This window comes from Herpailurus yagouaroundi, unplaced genomic scaffold (assembly GCF_014898765.1).
Source record: "Herpailurus yagouaroundi ecotype Mexico unplaced genomic scaffold, PumYag 159, whole genome shotgun sequence".
Taxonomy (NCBI): Eukaryota; Metazoa; Chordata; class Mammalia; order Carnivora; family Felidae; genus Herpailurus; species Herpailurus yagouaroundi.
Genome location: NW_024412400.1, coordinates 66,172,123 through 66,191,343, shown reverse-complemented (window position 1 = coordinate 66,191,343; position 19,221 = coordinate 66,172,123). Strand labels below are relative to the sequence as shown.

The window sequence follows — 19,221 nt, the reverse complement described above, 5'->3', positions numbered from 1 at the left end:
AATAAGTCTGGAAACACACATTGGGCTAGGTGGTGAAAGGCCTTGAATTCCAGATTACTTAAATGGAGTTTTATAATATTTTTAAAAAGCTATAAGTGAGCAGTTGCATAACCCTTCTGGAGACATGCAATAATTTTTGTAAAGAACAGGCTCTAAATCTGAAGCTGAAGTCACCTGATTTGTAACCAACACTGAAAAGTATTGATTGGGCTTGGCCATACTTTTTCAGCCTAGCCTGCACATTTAGGCCATTTTCAGACATTCACATATTTATTCTGGGTTTTTGAGGGGGCCTGGATTATTGTTTCTTGTACAAATTTATAATAGTTGACCTTCCAGATGTTTAAAAACAAAACATCTGCCCTCATATTTATTCCTTCTGAGTGTTCTGTGGATCATGTACACTTTTTCTTCCTTTATTATTGTTTCTTGTACAAAACTGCACTGAAGACAAAAATTATGATTTCTATAAGTAGTTTAAGGACTGATGCAGAAATATTCAGATGCCTGTTTCTTAAGAGCAATCAAACCTTCCATCTTGCAATGAAAAAGGGCTTGGGAGGGAATATTGGAGTGGGCAATCTGAAGGAAAAATAGAGGAAGGGAGGGAGGGAGGAAGGTGGGGGAGAGAGAGAGGGAGAACAATTACCTTCTAGAAGAAATGGTCATAAAGATAAGGTTATACGGGTGTAACGTATACGGGTGTCAAGAAATGTGCAATAAATGCAGAAGAGATAGGTAATGCTGCTGTAGATGCTAAAAATGTTACTAACTACAACCAAATATAGATATTATGATACATTTTAATCATTGGTTCTTGAAAATAGAGAGCTTAGAAAAGATACCTGAAAGATACCATGAAAATTTTGGAGTAGGTCACCTACCAGCAATTCCTGGTTATATTTTGCAGTCTATTGTAAGAATGAATATAAATTCTTAAAATTCAATATTTTGAGCTTTAAGCAAGTTTCAACAGCTACATCTTTTTTGCTTCACAAATAGCATTAGACCAAGAAGGGAACATAAGTATAATTTCTATAGTATTCATAAGAATCCATCTGTGTTCAGAACTTAGCCACATTGTAGTTTATAAATTTTACTCAAAATTTCATACAACATTTAAAAAACTATATAATGCGGGGCGCCTGCCTGGCTCAGTCGGTTAAGCACCAACTTCAGCTCAGGTCATGATGTCGCAGTTTGTGAGACATGTCAGCTGTGCTGACAGCTCAGAGCCTGGAGCCTGCTTCAGAACTGTGTCTCCCTCTCTCTCTGACCCTCCCCCACTCACACTCTGTTTCTTTGTCTCTCAAAAATGAATAAACAAACAAGCAAGCAAACTATATAATGTATATGGGGGGTGTTGGAATTGTGCTACTTCCATTTCTGCACCTTGCTACTGAATGAAACTTTTTAGTATAGATGTATATTTCTAGTGTTCATCTCACAAAGATCCTAATTCAAGGACTGAAGCTAACTTTTGCTCAACCCAAATCATACGTGGCACAAGAGCAAACATAAGATAGAGTGATGGCCGACACAGTTTTCCCCTCACCACTCTGACTAGCCACATCAGTGGTCCAAAAAATGTATTGGATGCCATCCATGATTCCAAGAGAAGAAAAGAAAACACAGCATTGCACAAAGTAATGCTGTGTTAATGGGGCCTATGATTCCCAGTCATGGGGATCTTCTTAAATATTGAGCATAATACAGACTGGCAAAATTTTATTTTATTTTTCAGGTGTTTTTCCCCATAGACACACAACTCTAATATGTCAGTATAAATCTTTGGGGAAATATTCTAATATTAAACTTTTACAAATCGACACCCAAGATTGCTATTACTAGAATTATTGGAACTTGATCTATCCTTTGAGATAGTCTGGGCCATTACAGTAGGGTTTTTGATATGTCCATGTTTCATGTAAGCCCTTTCTGATGACACAAATGTATAATGGTAGGGGGAGAAAGGTTAACAGCTATATATACAGTTTTGCTTTGTCCTTTACTTTCCTTAAGATTTACTGGATCAGGGGCACCTGGGTGGCTCAGTTGGTTAAGCACATCTAACTTTGGCTCGGGTCAGGCTCAGGTTATGATCTCATGATTTGTGTGTTCTAGCCCTGCATCAGGCTCTGCACTGACAGCTCTGAGCCTCTTCGGATTCTCTCTCTCTCTCTCTCTCTCTCTCTCTCTCTCTCTCTCTCTCTCACCCTCTCTGCCCCTCCCCTACTGGCACTCTCTCTCTCAATAAAATCATTTAAAAAAAGAATTGCCAGGTCAAATTTCAGGGTGTTTTAAAAGTTTTCTATAGGCAAACTGCTGTCTTTCAAACAAAAGAAAATAATCAACAACTTTAATAAAATTATTAAGTTTTGAGAAGCAACTCAAGACTTTATCTTCAGCCAGGTACTGTCCTTGTGGTAGATGAGAAGAAGCAAGAATGTTAGCTTTTAAGTCATTGCCATCTTATTGGCATCCTCAGCCCTTCTTTCTTGTGTTTTTCTCTTTGTGTTCTGATGGAAGTCTGCCATTAGCTATCCTCAATAACAGCATGCTAAGAGAGGAAGAGAGTGAAGAAGGTTAAGAGTAGTGAGTGGAAGTCTTAGGGAGGAAACAGCAATCCTGGTTGTATTATACCAAGATTAAAAAAAAACCAATGACCAGGGCACCTGGGTGGCTCAGTTGTTCGAGTATCCAACTTTGGATCAGGTGATGATCTCATGGTCTGTGAGTTCCAGCCCCACATCGGGTTCTTTGCTGTCAGCACAGAGCCCGCATCAGATCCTCTGTCCACCCCCCCCCCCGCCCCCCGTACCTCCCCCACTCGTGCTCTTTCTCTCAAAATAAATAAACATTTAAAAAAACACTAATGATCAACAGCATGACATGGATAAGCAGCGTAACCTCTCTATCCTTTAGTTTCTTTGGAAAATGTTGGTTCTTATTCCTATATACCCTACAGAGTTGTTTCTAGGACAGAAGCTGATAGGTAAAAGAGTCTCAAAAAATAGGATACAATTATACTACATAATTATTAAGTCTGAGGACATTTTATGTTTTTAAACTAATCTAGCATCAGAGATAGTATGCCTTTGAATCTAAAGACCATTAGTTATTATATTTTTTGAACATTAATGATTTAGGAAAATGTCTCATCTTAGAAGTACAGCATTGATAATATTGCTACAAAAGTATTAATACAGTAGACTCAAGATGCATATATGGCTCCACATTAATGTGAGGTTGAAGGTCATGTTCTGCTATCAAATCAGTTCTGAATAATAGTTATCTTTAAAGCTGTTTAAACCTGATATTTTCATTACTAAAGGAAGAAATAAATTGAGGAAACATTGTGCTTACAACATTTTCTGAAGCTTTTCAGAGGAAGCAGCTGTGGTTTCTTTAGACTTCCAAGTCTATTATGCAGGTTAGCAGTATATTTTATAATGAATTCTAGACCACCTGCCTTTCTGAGGAAATTAATATTGAGATGGATTTTTTTAGTCTTTTTTTTGTCCTCAGTGCCTATGTATAAGGTTTTCCTATTCAGTGAGTTTAGGAACCCCATAAAAATGTTCATTCAGTGTTGTTCAGCTATAGATGATTATTTTTAAAGACATTGTCTAAATGTGTTTTCAACAAGTTCTTGGTGAGTTTTGAGATTGAAACATATTCTTCTCTAGTAAAACTCTCAGCAGATAATGTACATACAGTTTTACTAAATTTAAGGTAGTGAATACCCGTAATGAATAAAAAAGTATTTCAAATGAATTTAACTATAGTTTTAAACCATTGGAACTTCAAAACATTGTTTTAATTATTTTCCTTCTTCTCACCCTTCCAAGAGTTGCAGAGGGGAATCAATGGATTCAGGAAGCAGTAGGAATTTGGAGAATACAGTGAATAGGGACTGTCCTGACCAGCTTGTCCCAAAGATAAACACAAACAAGAAAATGTCTACCTTAGCAAGCCAGCCACGCATCCTGGAAACATCACAAGAAGTTAAGAAAAGTTGTGGAGATAAACAGGTAGAAATCACAGTGGAAAGAATAAAAATGACAAAGAGCATCAAAGAAAAACATAGCAATGATTTAGAGAAAGTGGCTTTTAAAAGAAAGGCAGAAAATGAAGAAAAGCCAGCTGGAAAGAAAGAGGCAAAGATAACGGAACTTGACAGCACATTGATCACCATGCCTCTGCCTCACATCCCCTTAAAAAATATCATGGATGTGGAGGCGAAGTTGGTCTACGTCGATGAAGAGGATGTGAGCTATGAGTTTGTAGAGTCCTTCGTGTCTACTGGGATTCGACCATCATGCCAAGCTGCTGAAATTGTAGACCCTCTGCATGTACCTAATTTCAGCTTTCTGCCTCAGATTGACAAATGGCTTCAGTTAGCCTTAAAGGATGCCAGCTCTTGCTACAGACAAAAGAAATACGCCGTGGCAGCAGGACAGTTCAGAACAGCATTGGAGGTATGGGATTAAAGAATATATAGATTGATTACAGGAAGCTGTGAAATGGAAAGTGTGATTACATTGAGCAGCTCTGATCATACTGTAATGAACAGTGATCATGGAGTGAAAATATTGAATGATATCAGGATTATATGATTCCCAGTTTACATAAAGCAAATAAGGTATGCCTGCAAATTATATGCCTGTGTGCACTTAACATATAGAAAGCACCCCAAAAGCAAACCTCATGATTTTTCTCTGTTAACAAACCCTGCAGTGAATGGCAACATATAAAAATGCAGTTGGTTTTGTAATTTAGAAGTATACCTACAAAACCCATAAAGTTTTAAAACAGTGGTGGTGGGTAGAATATAGATTTTCTCTCTAGAAATAGGCAGTTAATGAGTATATGAATTTTCCCTTTTGATAATGTAGTCTTCATGATTAAACGTAACCATCTTTACTGTTTAGCATGGGCTGATAATTTATGCCTGATACTTATTAAAAATAAAATAGCACGATTTTACTTTATCATCAAATTTCACTTTCCTTCCCTTTCTAGTGAGCTTTATAAATAATTATTTTTCTCTCTGCAAGCAGGTAAATTGGTCAGTATTGTTTATGACATAACGAAATAGCCCATGGACTCAAATAAAATTGGGAGTCACCACTAAAACACAAAATAGGTGGTGGGAAAAATTGTTCCATCTTATGACTCACTGAACCTATGAAAGGACCAAAGTTTGTCACTAAAAGTCCTATTGGCCTGACAATATTGGCATATTTCATTAATTACAAAAAAAAAATGTTAATGCATTCTATATGTGCTTGGTGGCCACTGGAGATATAAAAAATGAGCTAGAACATGTTTTTTTCCCTCTAACAGTCTGGTGAGGGAGACAAACCAGTAAACCAGTTAAAAAGAGATAGGATAAAGGGGCAATGGATCTACCATAAGACAGGAGGCATGAGCAGAAGTTAGTATGACATGTTTGTGATAGAGATTTAAAGAGTCAAGTATTATTTACACTGTTATTTGCAGGTTAAAATGACTACATTTACAATGAATTATTAATGGATAATACCAGACAATTGGTCCCCTAAATATTTAAAAAGAAACTTTAAGCACAGAAAAGGAGGCCCAAAGAGATATGAAATGATGAGGTAGTGTAAAAATAGATGCATCTATAAATATTTCTGTCTTCACAAAGGGTCATCTACACAAAGAAGGGAAGAATAATGCATTACGTAAACTTGTGCACTATGGAAAAAGTGCCCCCAAATTAAGTTATCCACAAATCACTGAGAGTCCTATGCTGTACTTTTGAGCTAAACACCAGAGCTTCTCGCTGAGGAAAGGATCCTGAAGAAAGGCTCAAGAAGAACCCTGAGATCTTCCACTTAGGGCCATTTTCAGCAAAAATTGTTTTTTGAGGGTGGGGGAAGCAGAGTTAAAGGTAAAGTTTTGAAGATGAAGAAAAATAATTATGTTGGAAATGAAAAAAAGCATAAAATAAGAAAGGATATAAACTTCAAATTAAGTCTAGATAGAAGCAAAAAGGTATTTGCACTAACTTATATCTGGTTTTTCCATAACCCAATCAATGTTCAAAATTACAAAATTTGAATCAGGTTTTAATGACCCCAAGATATAATTGTTCTAGAAAATGCTTTTGTTCTGACTCTCTCTTATGCACAATCTCTCTCTGTCTCTCTCTCTCTCTCTCTCTCTCTGTCTCTTTCCCTGTCTGCCTCCCTCTCTGCCCCCACTCTCTCCACCCCCCTCCCCACGAAGGTTTTTAGGAAAGTGTCGGATGCTGACACTGATTACTGGTAATTAACAAAGGTAATTATTTTGAGACCAAAACTTAGCTTAGACATCTGGCCTAGCTTTTGTCTAATTATCTTGGGAGTTAACTTTGAAATTTTACCTAGAATGTCTCTTAATAAACCAAACTTCTGGGAATAGAAAAGATTTTTAACCTCGTTAATCCTTTCTTCTCCTAAATTTAACTTCTTCAAAACTGACTGTTCTTAGGTATTATTTAATGCATCTCTTCCTTTTCATTATGTCCTAACATGGCTTTGAGTAGGGCAAGATGGATGACAGAGACCAAGACTTAAAGATAAGGATCACACCTGAAAGATATATGTACCAACAAATATTTGAGTGTGCATCAGCTAGGATTAGGTTTGTCTCTAAGTGATAGAAAACCCGAAACAACAGTGTCTAAAGCAAGAGGGTTTATTTTTATTTTTTCACATAAATGTGCATAGTCAAACGCTGGTATGGTATGATCATTAGAATACCACATTCTGTTTTGTTCCTCCGGATGTGCTTTGACCTCACGGTCTAAAATGGCAGCTCCTGTTGGTGACATCATATGCATCTAGCCAGCCAGAAGGGAGATAAAGGAGGAGAGAGATACACCGTGTCCCTATACACCAGGTCCCCATGAGCACAATTCACAGAAGTTGCACACACCATTTCCATTTTTTCCCCCATTGATTCAAATTTAGTCATGTGGCCACACAAACCTACAAGGGAGGCTGAACAATCTGGTCTTTATTCTGCATGGCACTAACATTCAGGGGCTCTGTTACGGAGGAAGAAGAGAATGGCAAGGCAACTTTCCCATCTAGTGCTAAATCTTGGGAGGCATTTTGAGGCATACAGAATGCTTGCCAAATGGGTGATACAAAGTCAACTATAGGAGTATACAGAAGGCTGGTTGTGGTTAAAGACAGAACCACAGAAAAGAAACAAAAATAAAAAAATGGGGAAAGGTTCTGGAGATTTGTGAATATTTATTGACATGATAATTCTCAAGGCCTCTAATAACCCCATTAGGAATATTCTATTTATGTTAGTTTCCTTATACTCTTGCAAAGTATTAGCTCCTTTTGTTTTCATAACGTGGTCACCCACTAGATAGATAAATTTCTGGTAATGTTTTAGAATGATTAAGATAAAATGGCAAACAATGATTCAGAAGACAACAATTTAGCTTCCAAAAAGCAGTCAACTTTAATCTTTTAGGATTGCAGAACACAGGAAGCATTTATTTAAATGTGATTGATGAAATAATTTATTTTTATGCTTTATTTTTTACTATATAAAGTTGAACCAGTTATGTAGGTGAGATTAGTGCTTAGCTCTGTGACCAACTCATTCATATTTGTTAAGTTTTATTAAGATCAGTCATCATTTGCTCTTGTGTTTATATTCACATCAGAAGACATACTAATAGGGCAAAAGGTAGAAGCTGAAGATAAAAACACATTCATATTAAATCACATTTGTATGCCTAGATCCTATTCCCTGTAATTTTTAAAGGACAACTATTAGTTTTTTGGGTTTTTTTCTAAGTAATCAAAGACTTGATGATAAAGAGCACAGGAAATCATTTTGATAAAACACAAATCTTTGCTTTGTAGGCAGATTACTGAGAGGGTAAAGGAGGAAGACCCTTCACAATCTTTTATCAGGGCAGACCAATAGTCCAAGAAAACTTTGTCTTCTGGCAGATGAAAGAGTATTAAGTTCTAGTTTTTCTTAAGGATAAGTACATTAATCATATCAAAGCTTATTTGAAAAAAACCTTACAATAACTTTATTTAATTTTATCCAGCTTGATCACGCATAAAATTATTTTCCCAAGTTTCCTTCTTTGTACTTCTTCTACAACTTTTTTAGATTTAGATTTTTCCCATTTTTTTTCTTTTCTACCTCTCTTTAGGATAAACTTCCCCTTTTTCCTCAACAAAATCCATCTCCATTCTTTGTACCTCCTTTTACTTTACACATCTTACTTTACTTGCATACAGGATATTTCCCATATTATTTCTAGTAGTTTTAATTATATATTAGAATTTTTCATTCTTTTTATAACTTTAATTTTTAGTAAAAGCCAAGTAAACAATTGTGAGAAATAAGCCCACCAACCCAATCAAAAGAGGGATGCAGAGACTTGGAGCATGTGAAGCAAGGCTTTAATCAACATTCTTGCAAGAGTGGGTGTCTGATGGACAGGCACACACTGGGCAGTTTCAGCAGGCAATTTATCTCCTAGCATGCAAGTCCCTACCCTGATTCCTCATTGGCTGAGTACTGCAGAGGTTATGGCCTTACCTGGAAGTTGCCTATGCCCATGTAAGGCAAAAAGTGCATTCCTTGAGGTGTCACAGAGACTTCTGTTCTTTGGTGCATGCACACTGCAAAGCTCCCAGAATGGAGAGGGGAAGAAGAGCCAGGAAGTGAAGTGTCTAAGGGTTTGGGACTCCATTGTTGGGGGGGGCAGGGTTGTTGTTCATAAATATTTCCAATAGGTTGTAAACCTATAAACTGTTAATCTAGTTAACCTGTTAACTAGACAGCACAGCTTTTATTTGGTATTTCTGAAAATGAATCATCTCACTTCTCACATAATTGTGAACTATTACATTGACATTCTTCAGATTGGCAAATTTACATTTTAGGATTCTTAGAGACATATGCTTCCTAAGAGTACAATTTTTTCAATGTGACATAAAATATGTTTACTGAGAGATCCAAATATCTTCAGTTCCTTTGTAAAAAAGGAAACCAAGAGAGGATAAACCTATGTTCAGTAATTAATGTTTCTGTTTTATCTTCTTTGGAAATGATCTGGATATTTAATGAATTTAACTTACCTCATCATTGAACTTAGCAAAACTTTCAGGTTTCAGGTTACTGCAAAGATTTGGGGAAACTATTTGAAAAGTTTACCTAAAAACTTTTTATCCTACTTACGTGTATCCTAATTTACTCGTTCTTAACAATTATGTTTAGATTACCCACAAAAACTTTCTGAGACATTAGACAAAGTAAGTCATCCTGAGTTATTCTTTTGACCAACAAATTTCAATAGAGGTAACAAGAACTTATTTGATGAGTAAACCCAGGTGGAATAAAAGTTTTATATTTAATGCTGATAACTCTAAAGGCACGCCTTAAACTAGTTTTTATTTACTAAAGATTAATCCTAGATCATGTGAAATTAAAAATCATTTGGGTTAATTTTTGTATTTCTGAGAGTTTTAGAACACACAATCTTTATAAGCACTTGCCTTCAAACCAACTAAATAGAGCTTTTACAAATTGATTTTGGCAATACCATCCAGGAGTAGAAAAATATCACATATCTATACACATATGTAGACACATACAAACATACAGACACAAACAGAGATGTTGCAGTTTCATTTAAAAATTTTAGCCATAAAACAGGCACAATAATGTAAAATTCATTAGTTATAAAAGAACATTTGGAATAAATTAAGTTTATCTGCTCAGATGACTAAAACTTCTTCTACTGGTATTTGTGGAGAAGACACTTAGGATTCGTATTTGCCCTTGACGAGTAAACTCACAGAAGCTGTGGAGAAGCTTTTTTCTTTTGAAAAAAAGAAAGAAACTCTTCCCCTCCCCCTTATATTTTTTCCTTCATTAAAAGTTACCTCCCTCAAGTTTTTACTTTAAGGAGATGGCCTAGATAAGAGTATCTCAAAGGCACAAAGAAAAATGTAAGTTCCTCCAAGAAGGACTTTGGTTTCCTAAGGCCAATATTTACAAGTCTATTGAGATAAATAGGGAAGATTTTAGGATTGGTTAAAAAGGGATAGATGAACCCTGAGCTGCCTCTAGAGCTGCATTTTTATTTTTGCAAAGATATGTATGATAAGGACAGTTGTTCTCAATTCCTCAAAGAATTGGCTCACAGCCTAAATGACACCAAGAGTTGATCCACCAATGTAAGTATATTATCTTTTTTAGTAAATTCTTTTTCAAAGCCCTCTTTTTTTCTATCTCACTGGGTATAGCTTGAGGGAGGAGGCCTTAAAAATATTTCTTATCAGGCTCTGCAACTGGGCCAATTTTTTTTTACCACAAAGCTACTTTGTAGCTGTTAGCCAAGACAAATAGTAAATATTTCTGACAGGACTGAACAACCCCTTGGCCTTAAGAGGTGTCCTCAGAGAAGGTGCAAAAGATATTTTTATTTCCTCTCTCTACCCAGTACTACAGATAGAGAGCTGAGAAAGCTGAATCTAGTAAGAATTCTCACCCTTTGCTGGCTTCTGCCTGCCAGTTTTTCCAGGATCCCATCTGCAGATTCTGACTGAGGTTTAAAATGGAGAGTGTAGCTCTGATATTTACTAGGATTTGGCAAGGCTTTCATTAAATTTATTTTTAGTTTCCTTTAGCTGTTTAAAGGAATAACGTAGCAGTTTACCAGAAGATCAGTGAGTCCCATTAATTTGGGGAGGAGCCCTACTTTGAAGGTAGATAAGGGAGCTTTTGAGTTGCTATTAAAGAATTTGGATAGGGCCTTTGAGGACAACCTCTTTTCCAGCGTCTGGGTAATTACAACCAAGATATCAATTTCTGGGTCTGTGTTTTGATGATAGATCCTTAGGAGGGTATAATGGGGGAGGCCTAAGTGTTATTGTAGATATCTTTTGTATCTTTAATTTTTCATTAGCCTTTTGCAACAAAACTTTCAATGACTTACTTTGGAGCCTTGAAGCCTCTACATAACAGTTAAGATAGGTATCCTATTCTGTTCATTTGATTTGGGAGGCCTGACTTTTAAGAGTACTTCTTAAACAATCTTCTCGAAATAAGACCATAATGGCCATTGGAATTCTAGGTTGTTTTTAGTAAGACTGCAATTTTACTAGATATTTATAGCTGATGGGACCATAGTTCTTAGACATAAGAACTGGCATAACAGAAGATGGTGCACTTAACTTTTTGGAATATAAGGATACAATTTTTATCATTCATTCATTCATTCATTCATTTTACTTAGTCTTTGGGTCTTTCAGAGCCAAATTAATACCTGAAAAGGATGTGCCACTAGGTTAAGAACCGTGTGATGTTTTATAGCGTGCTCATTGCACGCAAATGTTCTTGAGCTTGACAGATGACCCTAGTGTCAATCTAACCCATTCTGGGTAGCCAACATGGGAGTCTTTGAGTAACATAATGAGTGCTTTAACAGCCTTAAGTGCTTACTCTTGCCCACCAATTTGTGGCTTTTTTGTTTTCTGAGATTCCCATTAGCAGTTAGCCTTTACCTCATGTGCACGTTAACATACTGGCAATAACTAACAAACTGGGGACTGGGGAAATGATCGAACGTGCAGACTTCAACAAATGGGGACTATGGACTAGGGGTTCCACATGAATGGGGAACTGCAAACTGCCACTAACAGTTCCCACGTGGATCTTGAGATAGGATCAAGGGCTGAGGGTTTAGATGTTACTGCAGAGTGACCAAGAGAAGACTCTGCATGCACTAACAGCAATTCCCACCATGGAACCTGAGACTAGGGAGAGGATTGGGCCAACAGACCCAAAGAACAGGGGCTGTGGACTGATTCCAAATAAATGGAGTACTGCAGCTGCCACCTGCAGTTCCTAACGTGAAATCTGAAGAAGGATTCCAAACAAATGGGAAACTACAGACTAAACCATCAGCAGTTTCCAACATGGAATCTGGAGACAGAAACAAGGGCTGGGGTTTTTCACTCAAAGCAGACTGAAAAGCCAATTAGATCTGGAGAGCTCAGAACCAAGAAGAACTTACCCATGGCCCTCAGAAATAGTGAGAAAGACATTGGACTCAAAAAATGCTTGCAGGGTATCAATCCAGTGTTTCTCATTGTCCCAGAAGCTGTTGGAAGTCTTCTTTAATCTTGCTGCTGCCACCAAATCCGTTAAAACAAAAATTCAAGTGAGTAAATTTAAAGATCTAATTGTCTTTATTCAACCGTTCATGAATCTGGCACCATGCTCTCTAGCAATAGAAAGGAACTCTGAAGGGTTGTATAAAATGGAAGATTAAAAAAAATTAATATTTTATTTTAAGAGAGAGAGAGAGAAAGCAGGAGAGAGGGAGAGAGAGAGAGAGACGGAGATACAGAATCTGAAGCAGGCTCTAGGCTCTGAGCTGTTAGCACAGAGCCCCATGCAGGGCTAGAACTCACAAACTGCAAGATCATGACTTGAGTTTCAGTCAGACACTTAACCAACTGAGCCACACAGGTGCCCCTAAAATGGAAGATTTTAAAAGGCATAAAAGGGACAGGAAACAGAAATTATTAATAAAGAATGCATTGTTTCAGGCAAGGTTGCCTTTAGGCAATAGAAAGGTTCATCGAGTGGATTGTCCAAATAGTGCTGACCAGCTAATTCCATGTTGACTGGTTAAAGGTTATATTCCTGGAAAACTGAACCTGCAATTTATTAGGTTAGGTATTAAGTCTATTTGCTGACATGGAGCTTAGCACAACTGATTCCATTTGGAGCCTGTTACCTCTTTTTTTTTTTTTTTAACAGATGTTAAACTGTTAAAACTTGCTCAAGGGACAATAGCCAGAAGTGGTAGAATGGGAAGCTGAACCAGGGTGCTCTGGTTCCCCAATTAACCACTGTACCTTTGCTACTGTAAGTGTGAGTTTGTTGGAAATACAGAATTTTGGATTGCATCAGACCTACAGAATCAGGATCCCAAGTGATCTTTGCACACACTGGAGTTTGAGGAACATCGCACTCTGGTATGTCAACATTAACAGATTTGCCCTTCAATTAAAACTTTATAGTTTGGTTCTTAACTTAAAATGCTCTATGCCCTCACTAATTTCGTAAGAAAGAATTTCCTTTTAAGCAGTTTTTTCTATAATAGTGAGCTAGAAAATTTGGATTCCAGGTTGAGTTGGATTTCAGGGACCTGTAAAATTTTTTCAAAAACCGAAAAAGTTAGTGGTGGAAAAGAGAACATTACAAAAATTGCAATCTATTATCATCATTATTTTATAAAAATATGGAACAGTTTAACGCCAAAGAGATAGAAAATAGAAAGGGCACACTCTCAGAATGAAGGATATTTTAAAAATAAGTTAAATGTTAATTTTATGAAAAGTTGAGCAAATTGTATTTTTTATTTCCCCTTGGGTCAATAAAGCATTGGTCTGAGAACCAGCTTTTGGGAATCAGTGTTCTAGAACACATTCCCTTTATGGTAAATGGTAGGTATCCTGGATGATTGAACCTGCACCAGGGCCTTCTTATGCGATTACTTCCAGTGTAATGGAATTTGGTATGAGGCAGGTCCATTTTGGAGCCCATCCAAGGGGGTTTATTTAATGAAGTAGCAAAGATATCTCATTATAGGGCAGCCTCACCTATAATTGCTCTGCTGAGAATAATTCTGCTGCAAATCTCTAGGGCATGAAAATGTGGACATCCCAGAAAGCTTAATTTAAATCGATTCTAACACACATAGTTCTTAGTGCAATATAATCAAGAAATGGAGAGTTCACCAAATTCTGAGTGCTTGTGCTGTCTTTTTAAAGATATGTGGATTTGCATATGGATCCAGTTTGCATTTCTTAACTCCTACTGGGATCCAGACCCTTTTATTCAGATAAGCATCACAATAACCCTTAAAGACATATTATCAACTTCATTTTACATATAAAGAAACTGACACTCTAAAAAGTTAGGAGAAAAAAAAAAACTTAAAATGCCACAGCTAGTTTCTGGCAAGGCTGGGATTGAATTTAGGTGCCCTGATTTCATGTCTGGAATTCTTTACACTATTGCTTTTCACTTTAGAGTATATAAAAATTGTATAGGAATATTATAAAAAATGCAGATTCTTACACATTCCCACATATGGTGGGACACAAGATGCCAAACTGCTGGTCTAGGGACCCCTCTAAGTAGCAAGGATTTATGCCCCACAACATTCACAAGTGTCCCTCTAGCAAGTTAGTGGCATGCACTTCTGTATATCTAGCTGGCATAGCCATTGGTGGCCATGTGGGTCCAGAGCTGTGACGGACAGAACACTGAATTTGGAGTCAGATTATCTGTGATGCTGTTTCTGGTTTGTAATTACTGTGTGACTTTGAGTAACATCCTTAACTCCTTAGAACACTGTTTAGTAGGAATGATAACAACTAATGCCCAGCTACAAAGTGCTGTCATGTAGGATTGCTTGTTGAAAATGTGATGAACTCGAAATTCATGTACAAGTTGTCTTTGTACTTCTCAAGTACCTCATTTCCCTGAACAGTATGTGTATGTAACTTAAAACTTTAGTATCCCAAAGGATTTTTTCTATTTTAGTTTTTATCATCATTGTTTTAATGCATATACTCTTTTCCCTTTAACATTAAAAATTTACAGTCTTCTTTTAAAAATATTTGAAATTCAATCAAAGCTAGGTGCCAAATAGTGTATGTTTTCTACTCTGTTCCACATTTTAGAACTAGTGATCTAAATCAAACATGATTTTGAACTATTTAACTGCATTCTGCAAAAATATAAGCTTTCACTTAAATGCACAAATTGTTATGCTGGAAATATTTCATTTTTCTTAGGAATAAATTGACTTGAAATTTTATATTCAGGATTAAACATTTCAGTTTTTTAACTTGATTGTTGCCATCTTTGTTCTATTCAGGAACACCATAACTAATAAGATATTTTTTATATGCTAACAATTTACATAGCAGGAAAACACAAAATAAATGCTCTTAACCTCAAAAATAAAAGAATAAAATTAGATATATACCTATAGTGAAACACTAGTTAAATAAGACATGTCTCTAGAAAAGCAGGATTTGCCATTATAAGAAAATAATATCACTAACATTTAATAGCTGTTTCAGTCTATCATAGTCCTAGGTGCAGGGGATACAAATGCAAGTTAAAGTTACTGCCCTCAAGAAGACAGAATAGGGACTTGCTGCCTACCTTACAAGACTTCATTTGCATTTTCAGATTATGTATTTTTTTATTTTTAATTTAGTGTGTTATTGTTTATATCTTAAGATATTTTTTTTGAAATGTGTCTTTGAAGTGGACATTTAGAAGGACTTCGTACATATTTCAGTGTAATTTAATTAACTTCAGTGGTCATCAGTCCCATCCTAGGGGAATCAGAAAGATTAAAAGATTTAAGCTACAAAGGGAGGTTGATGATTGGTTAAAGGAGCACAGTGTATTTCAGACTGAGTATTATTAAAATATATGAAAGTGGGGAAAATGTCTAAGGTCATTCCTCAATTCAATGAACCCCTGCTACTATCCAGCCTTTTTTTTTTTTTTTTAAATTTTTTTTTTCAACGTTTATTTATTTTTGGGACAGAGAGAGACAGAGCATGAACGGGGGAGGGGCAGAGAGAGAGGGAGACACAGAATCGGATACAGGCTCCAGGCTCTGAGCCATCAGCCCAGAGCCTGACATGGGGCTCGAACTCACGGACCGCGAGATCGTGACCTGGCTGAAGTCGGACGCTTAACCGACTGCGCCACCCAGGCGCCCCACTATCCAGCCTTTTGATGTGGATGGCCCTGCATACCTGAGTCATGTGACTCCTGCTGAGCCTGCCTTTCCTTTACCACATAACAGCAGCCATGGACACAGCAAGGAGAGGAGCAACCATTCTCACCTGCACACCGCACTCATAACTTGTGGGGAGAATCAAAAGGAGAGGAAGAGTGAGAAAAGGGACCAGTGAGGTTCACAGGGCAGGCATTTGCTATCTCAGAGAGAACTGAGTTTTTCCATAGTGGTAGAACATGGGGGGAGGGATGAGAAGGAGCATGTTCAGTAAAGAAGACTATACTATCATTTATATCACTTTACAAATGAAAGAAGAATCACATTCCATATAAAAATATTATGAACCTTGTAGATTCTTGACATAAGTACAACTTTATTAGGGAAGCTATTAAACACACACACACACATAGATAGATAGATAGATAGATAGATAGATAGATAGATAGATAGATGCTTAACCCCACCTTCAGAGAGTCTAATAGAATTGTGGGGTTCAGATAATGACCATGCCTGGGACATTGGTATTTTTAAGTTCACAAGTGATTTTATTGAGCAAATAATAGCTGAGAACTACTGAGAACTTTCTTCCCCTTTAAAATCACCTACAGTAAGAGTTAACCCGTGTGTGTGTGTGTGTGTGTGTGTGTGTGTGTGTGTGTGTGTGTTTTAAGGAAATTAAGGAGGTACTATCTAAACATTTGAAAGCTGTTAAAAAGCATCAAGAAACTTTTAAATATCATTGTCATGAAAATTTATTCCTTAGAAATCTACACTTAAATAACCTTCTCCTATTTACTTAAAAAGCAAATTCACTTAATGAACATTTTCCTGTTAATACTAAGAAATACATTGATACTAAATTCCAGTCAGTGGTTAGTTAGTTTGCGTCTCTGAAATACTAAATTTATCCCCTCAGTGATTACCTCATGAAAAGCAATTTATTAATCCATGAGAAGCTGAGGGAGATCTTTCCAGGAACAGGATCATTTCCATAGTTTACAAGTGTTTGTTATGGATTTGAATCAAATGATAGTAAATGTCAATGTAGTTTTTAAATATAGTTAACATTGTTTACATTGTGTGACTCAAAACCCAACCAACTCAATCACAGAAATTTTATACAACACTAAATTGTGTTTCAATTGGATGATTCCATGTTGAGGTTTATACACACACACAAAGATGATTCTTATCCAAATATTAGATAATGTTGCCCAACATTTTTCCCACTACCCAACTTTCCAAATTTATTGCAAGGCTTCCAAATACTTCCAAAGCCAAATAAAGTTAAAAACGGCAATCCTCTGTCTTTTTTTTCCATGCCTTTCCAGCCATCATACACAATACAGTGTGATGTTCACACGGATCCTGCAGGTGCCCAGTAGATGAGATCCACTTGAATTTGTTCACAGAAATGTATTGTAGAGTAAGTTTGTAGCTACTCTTTTGATTCAGATTATGTAAAAGAAGGGCAGGGGAAAATTTTTATTTCAACATCTACTTATTTGCTTAACTCCTCTGTTGCCTTATTTGACATTCAAGAAAATAGGGAAGACTTTGTTTCCACCTGAGAGATGATCCTGTTCCTAACAGAGAATAGAATATATAGTTAGGCAGGAGGTAATAAAAAAAGGAAAATAGTTTTTTTGTACTGTCTCAGTGTGGTTTCCTTATTTTGTACCTAGAACATTGGATTCATACATACCTGAATGCCACTGCCAAAGTATATTTTATTTCCAGAAATAAACAATTTCTGGAGTACTTGTTTTGGTCAATGATGATGATGATGATGATGATGATGATGATGATGATGATGATACCAATCTGTGAATAAGAAATTATTGATTTTGTGGGGTAATTTATACCAAGAAATCAAACACAAATTATTAGGTGATCACTTTCTCAGTACCTCTTATTGTAGACTTTTAGTTGTCACAAACCAAGTATTGCTTTTAGAGGAAAGCAGCTAGGCAGATGAGGATATGAAGGAACCAGAAAGAGAAAACTCCAGGGTAGGTAGATTTTTTTTAATTGAGTTGGAAGCAGTTGAGGGTTCTGAGGCTTGAAACCAAAAATTGCATAGATAACAGAGACAAATTAGACAAGGGCTATATAGGATTAAGGCAGAGGATTCAGGGCCTCTTCAGGGAAAAGGGACCATGACTTTATAAACAGGAAGAAGTTGAGGGCTGCCAGGGTAGAAAGTACAGGGCAGAATGGAGAGAAATGAAGCTAGAAGAGCTGACAGCTTGCCAGGGGGCCATGCATGCCTTATCAAGATATTGGACATTATCCAGCAGATGACAGGAGGCCTTCTAAAAGGATTAATATAGAGAATGATGGAGTCAGATTTTTGTTCTTGCTTTATCAGTCTAATGTATATAGAGAGCAAAAATAGTGCTTAATCTCTGGGTTGTAATCTAGTACTGGGTTGTGAAATTAATTTAATGATTTGTGACCAGATTGTGTTTGATAGAAACAGAATGAAATGGAACGGAATGGGAATATAGTATAATAGGAACTATTAGAGTTCATAGAGTATTGGAAGGTAAGTCTTTATGTTGTGAAATTTTGGTTTCTGTTATATGTCTAGGTATATCTATACCTGTAAATAAACATATAGATAGGAAGAAGAGAGAAAAAAGAAATAAATTGTGTGTGCTCTCTAGCTGTATGTGTTGGAGGGAGGGAGGGAGGGAAGGTGTCCTGGGTGTGATGTAACATACACTTCTTACCATGGAATTTGGTCAAAAATAATTGAAAACCACTGGTTTAGAGGAAGATTTGAGAGGGAAAAGACTGGAGGCCATTTGGAGGCTATACCTGCAATAATTTAGGTGAGAAAAGTAAAAGTCAGAATTGGATGAGCGATAGTAAGTACAAAGAAGAGAAACCAAAGTAGAGGGAGGGAGGGAGGGAGGGAGGGAGGAAGGAAGGAAGGAAGGAAGGAAGGAAGGAAGGAAGGAAGGAAGGATAATTTTTACCCATTGCTGGCAGGTGAGAAACAAGCATTTTCTAAGGATCAAAGTGCCACCAACTCAGGAACATGAGCACATTTAAGGGTAAATGAATGAAGTTTTGGACATGTTTTGTTTAAGCCAAGTGGCAAAGCAGCACACTTGTTAGATAGAGGCATGTGGAAAGCATAGAGTAGAGTTTATAACCAAAGATAGACACTGAGGAATCATCCATACCTGATACTCCCTGAAGTGTAGAAACAAAGAAGGATGAGGGATGCCTGGCTGCCTCAGTCAGTAGAGCATGCTGACTCTTGGTCTCAGGGCTGTGAGTTCAAGCCCCATGTTAGATTTAAAGTGGGAAGGGAAAGGAAGGGAAGGGAAGGGAAGGGAAGGGAAGGGAAGGGAAGGGAAGGG

At 36.8% G+C, this 19,221-nt stretch overlaps 1 protein-coding gene across 2 annotated transcripts in view; it reads left to right on the top strand.

Moving 5' to 3' along the window:
• SPATA16 (spermatogenesis associated 16) overlaps positions 1-19,221 on the top strand; it is a 257,968-nt gene that overhangs the window by 26,284 nt on the left and 212,463 nt on the right. For both annotated transcript variants that reach the window (XM_040480776.1, XM_040480775.1), the window contains exon 2: positions 3,851-4,481. In XM_040480776.1, coding sequence (XP_040336710.1) covers positions 3,870-4,481 — 612 coding nt within the window. In that variant the 5' untranslated portion in view covers positions 3,851-3,869. The remainder of the gene's footprint in view (positions 1-3,850; positions 4,482-19,221) is intronic.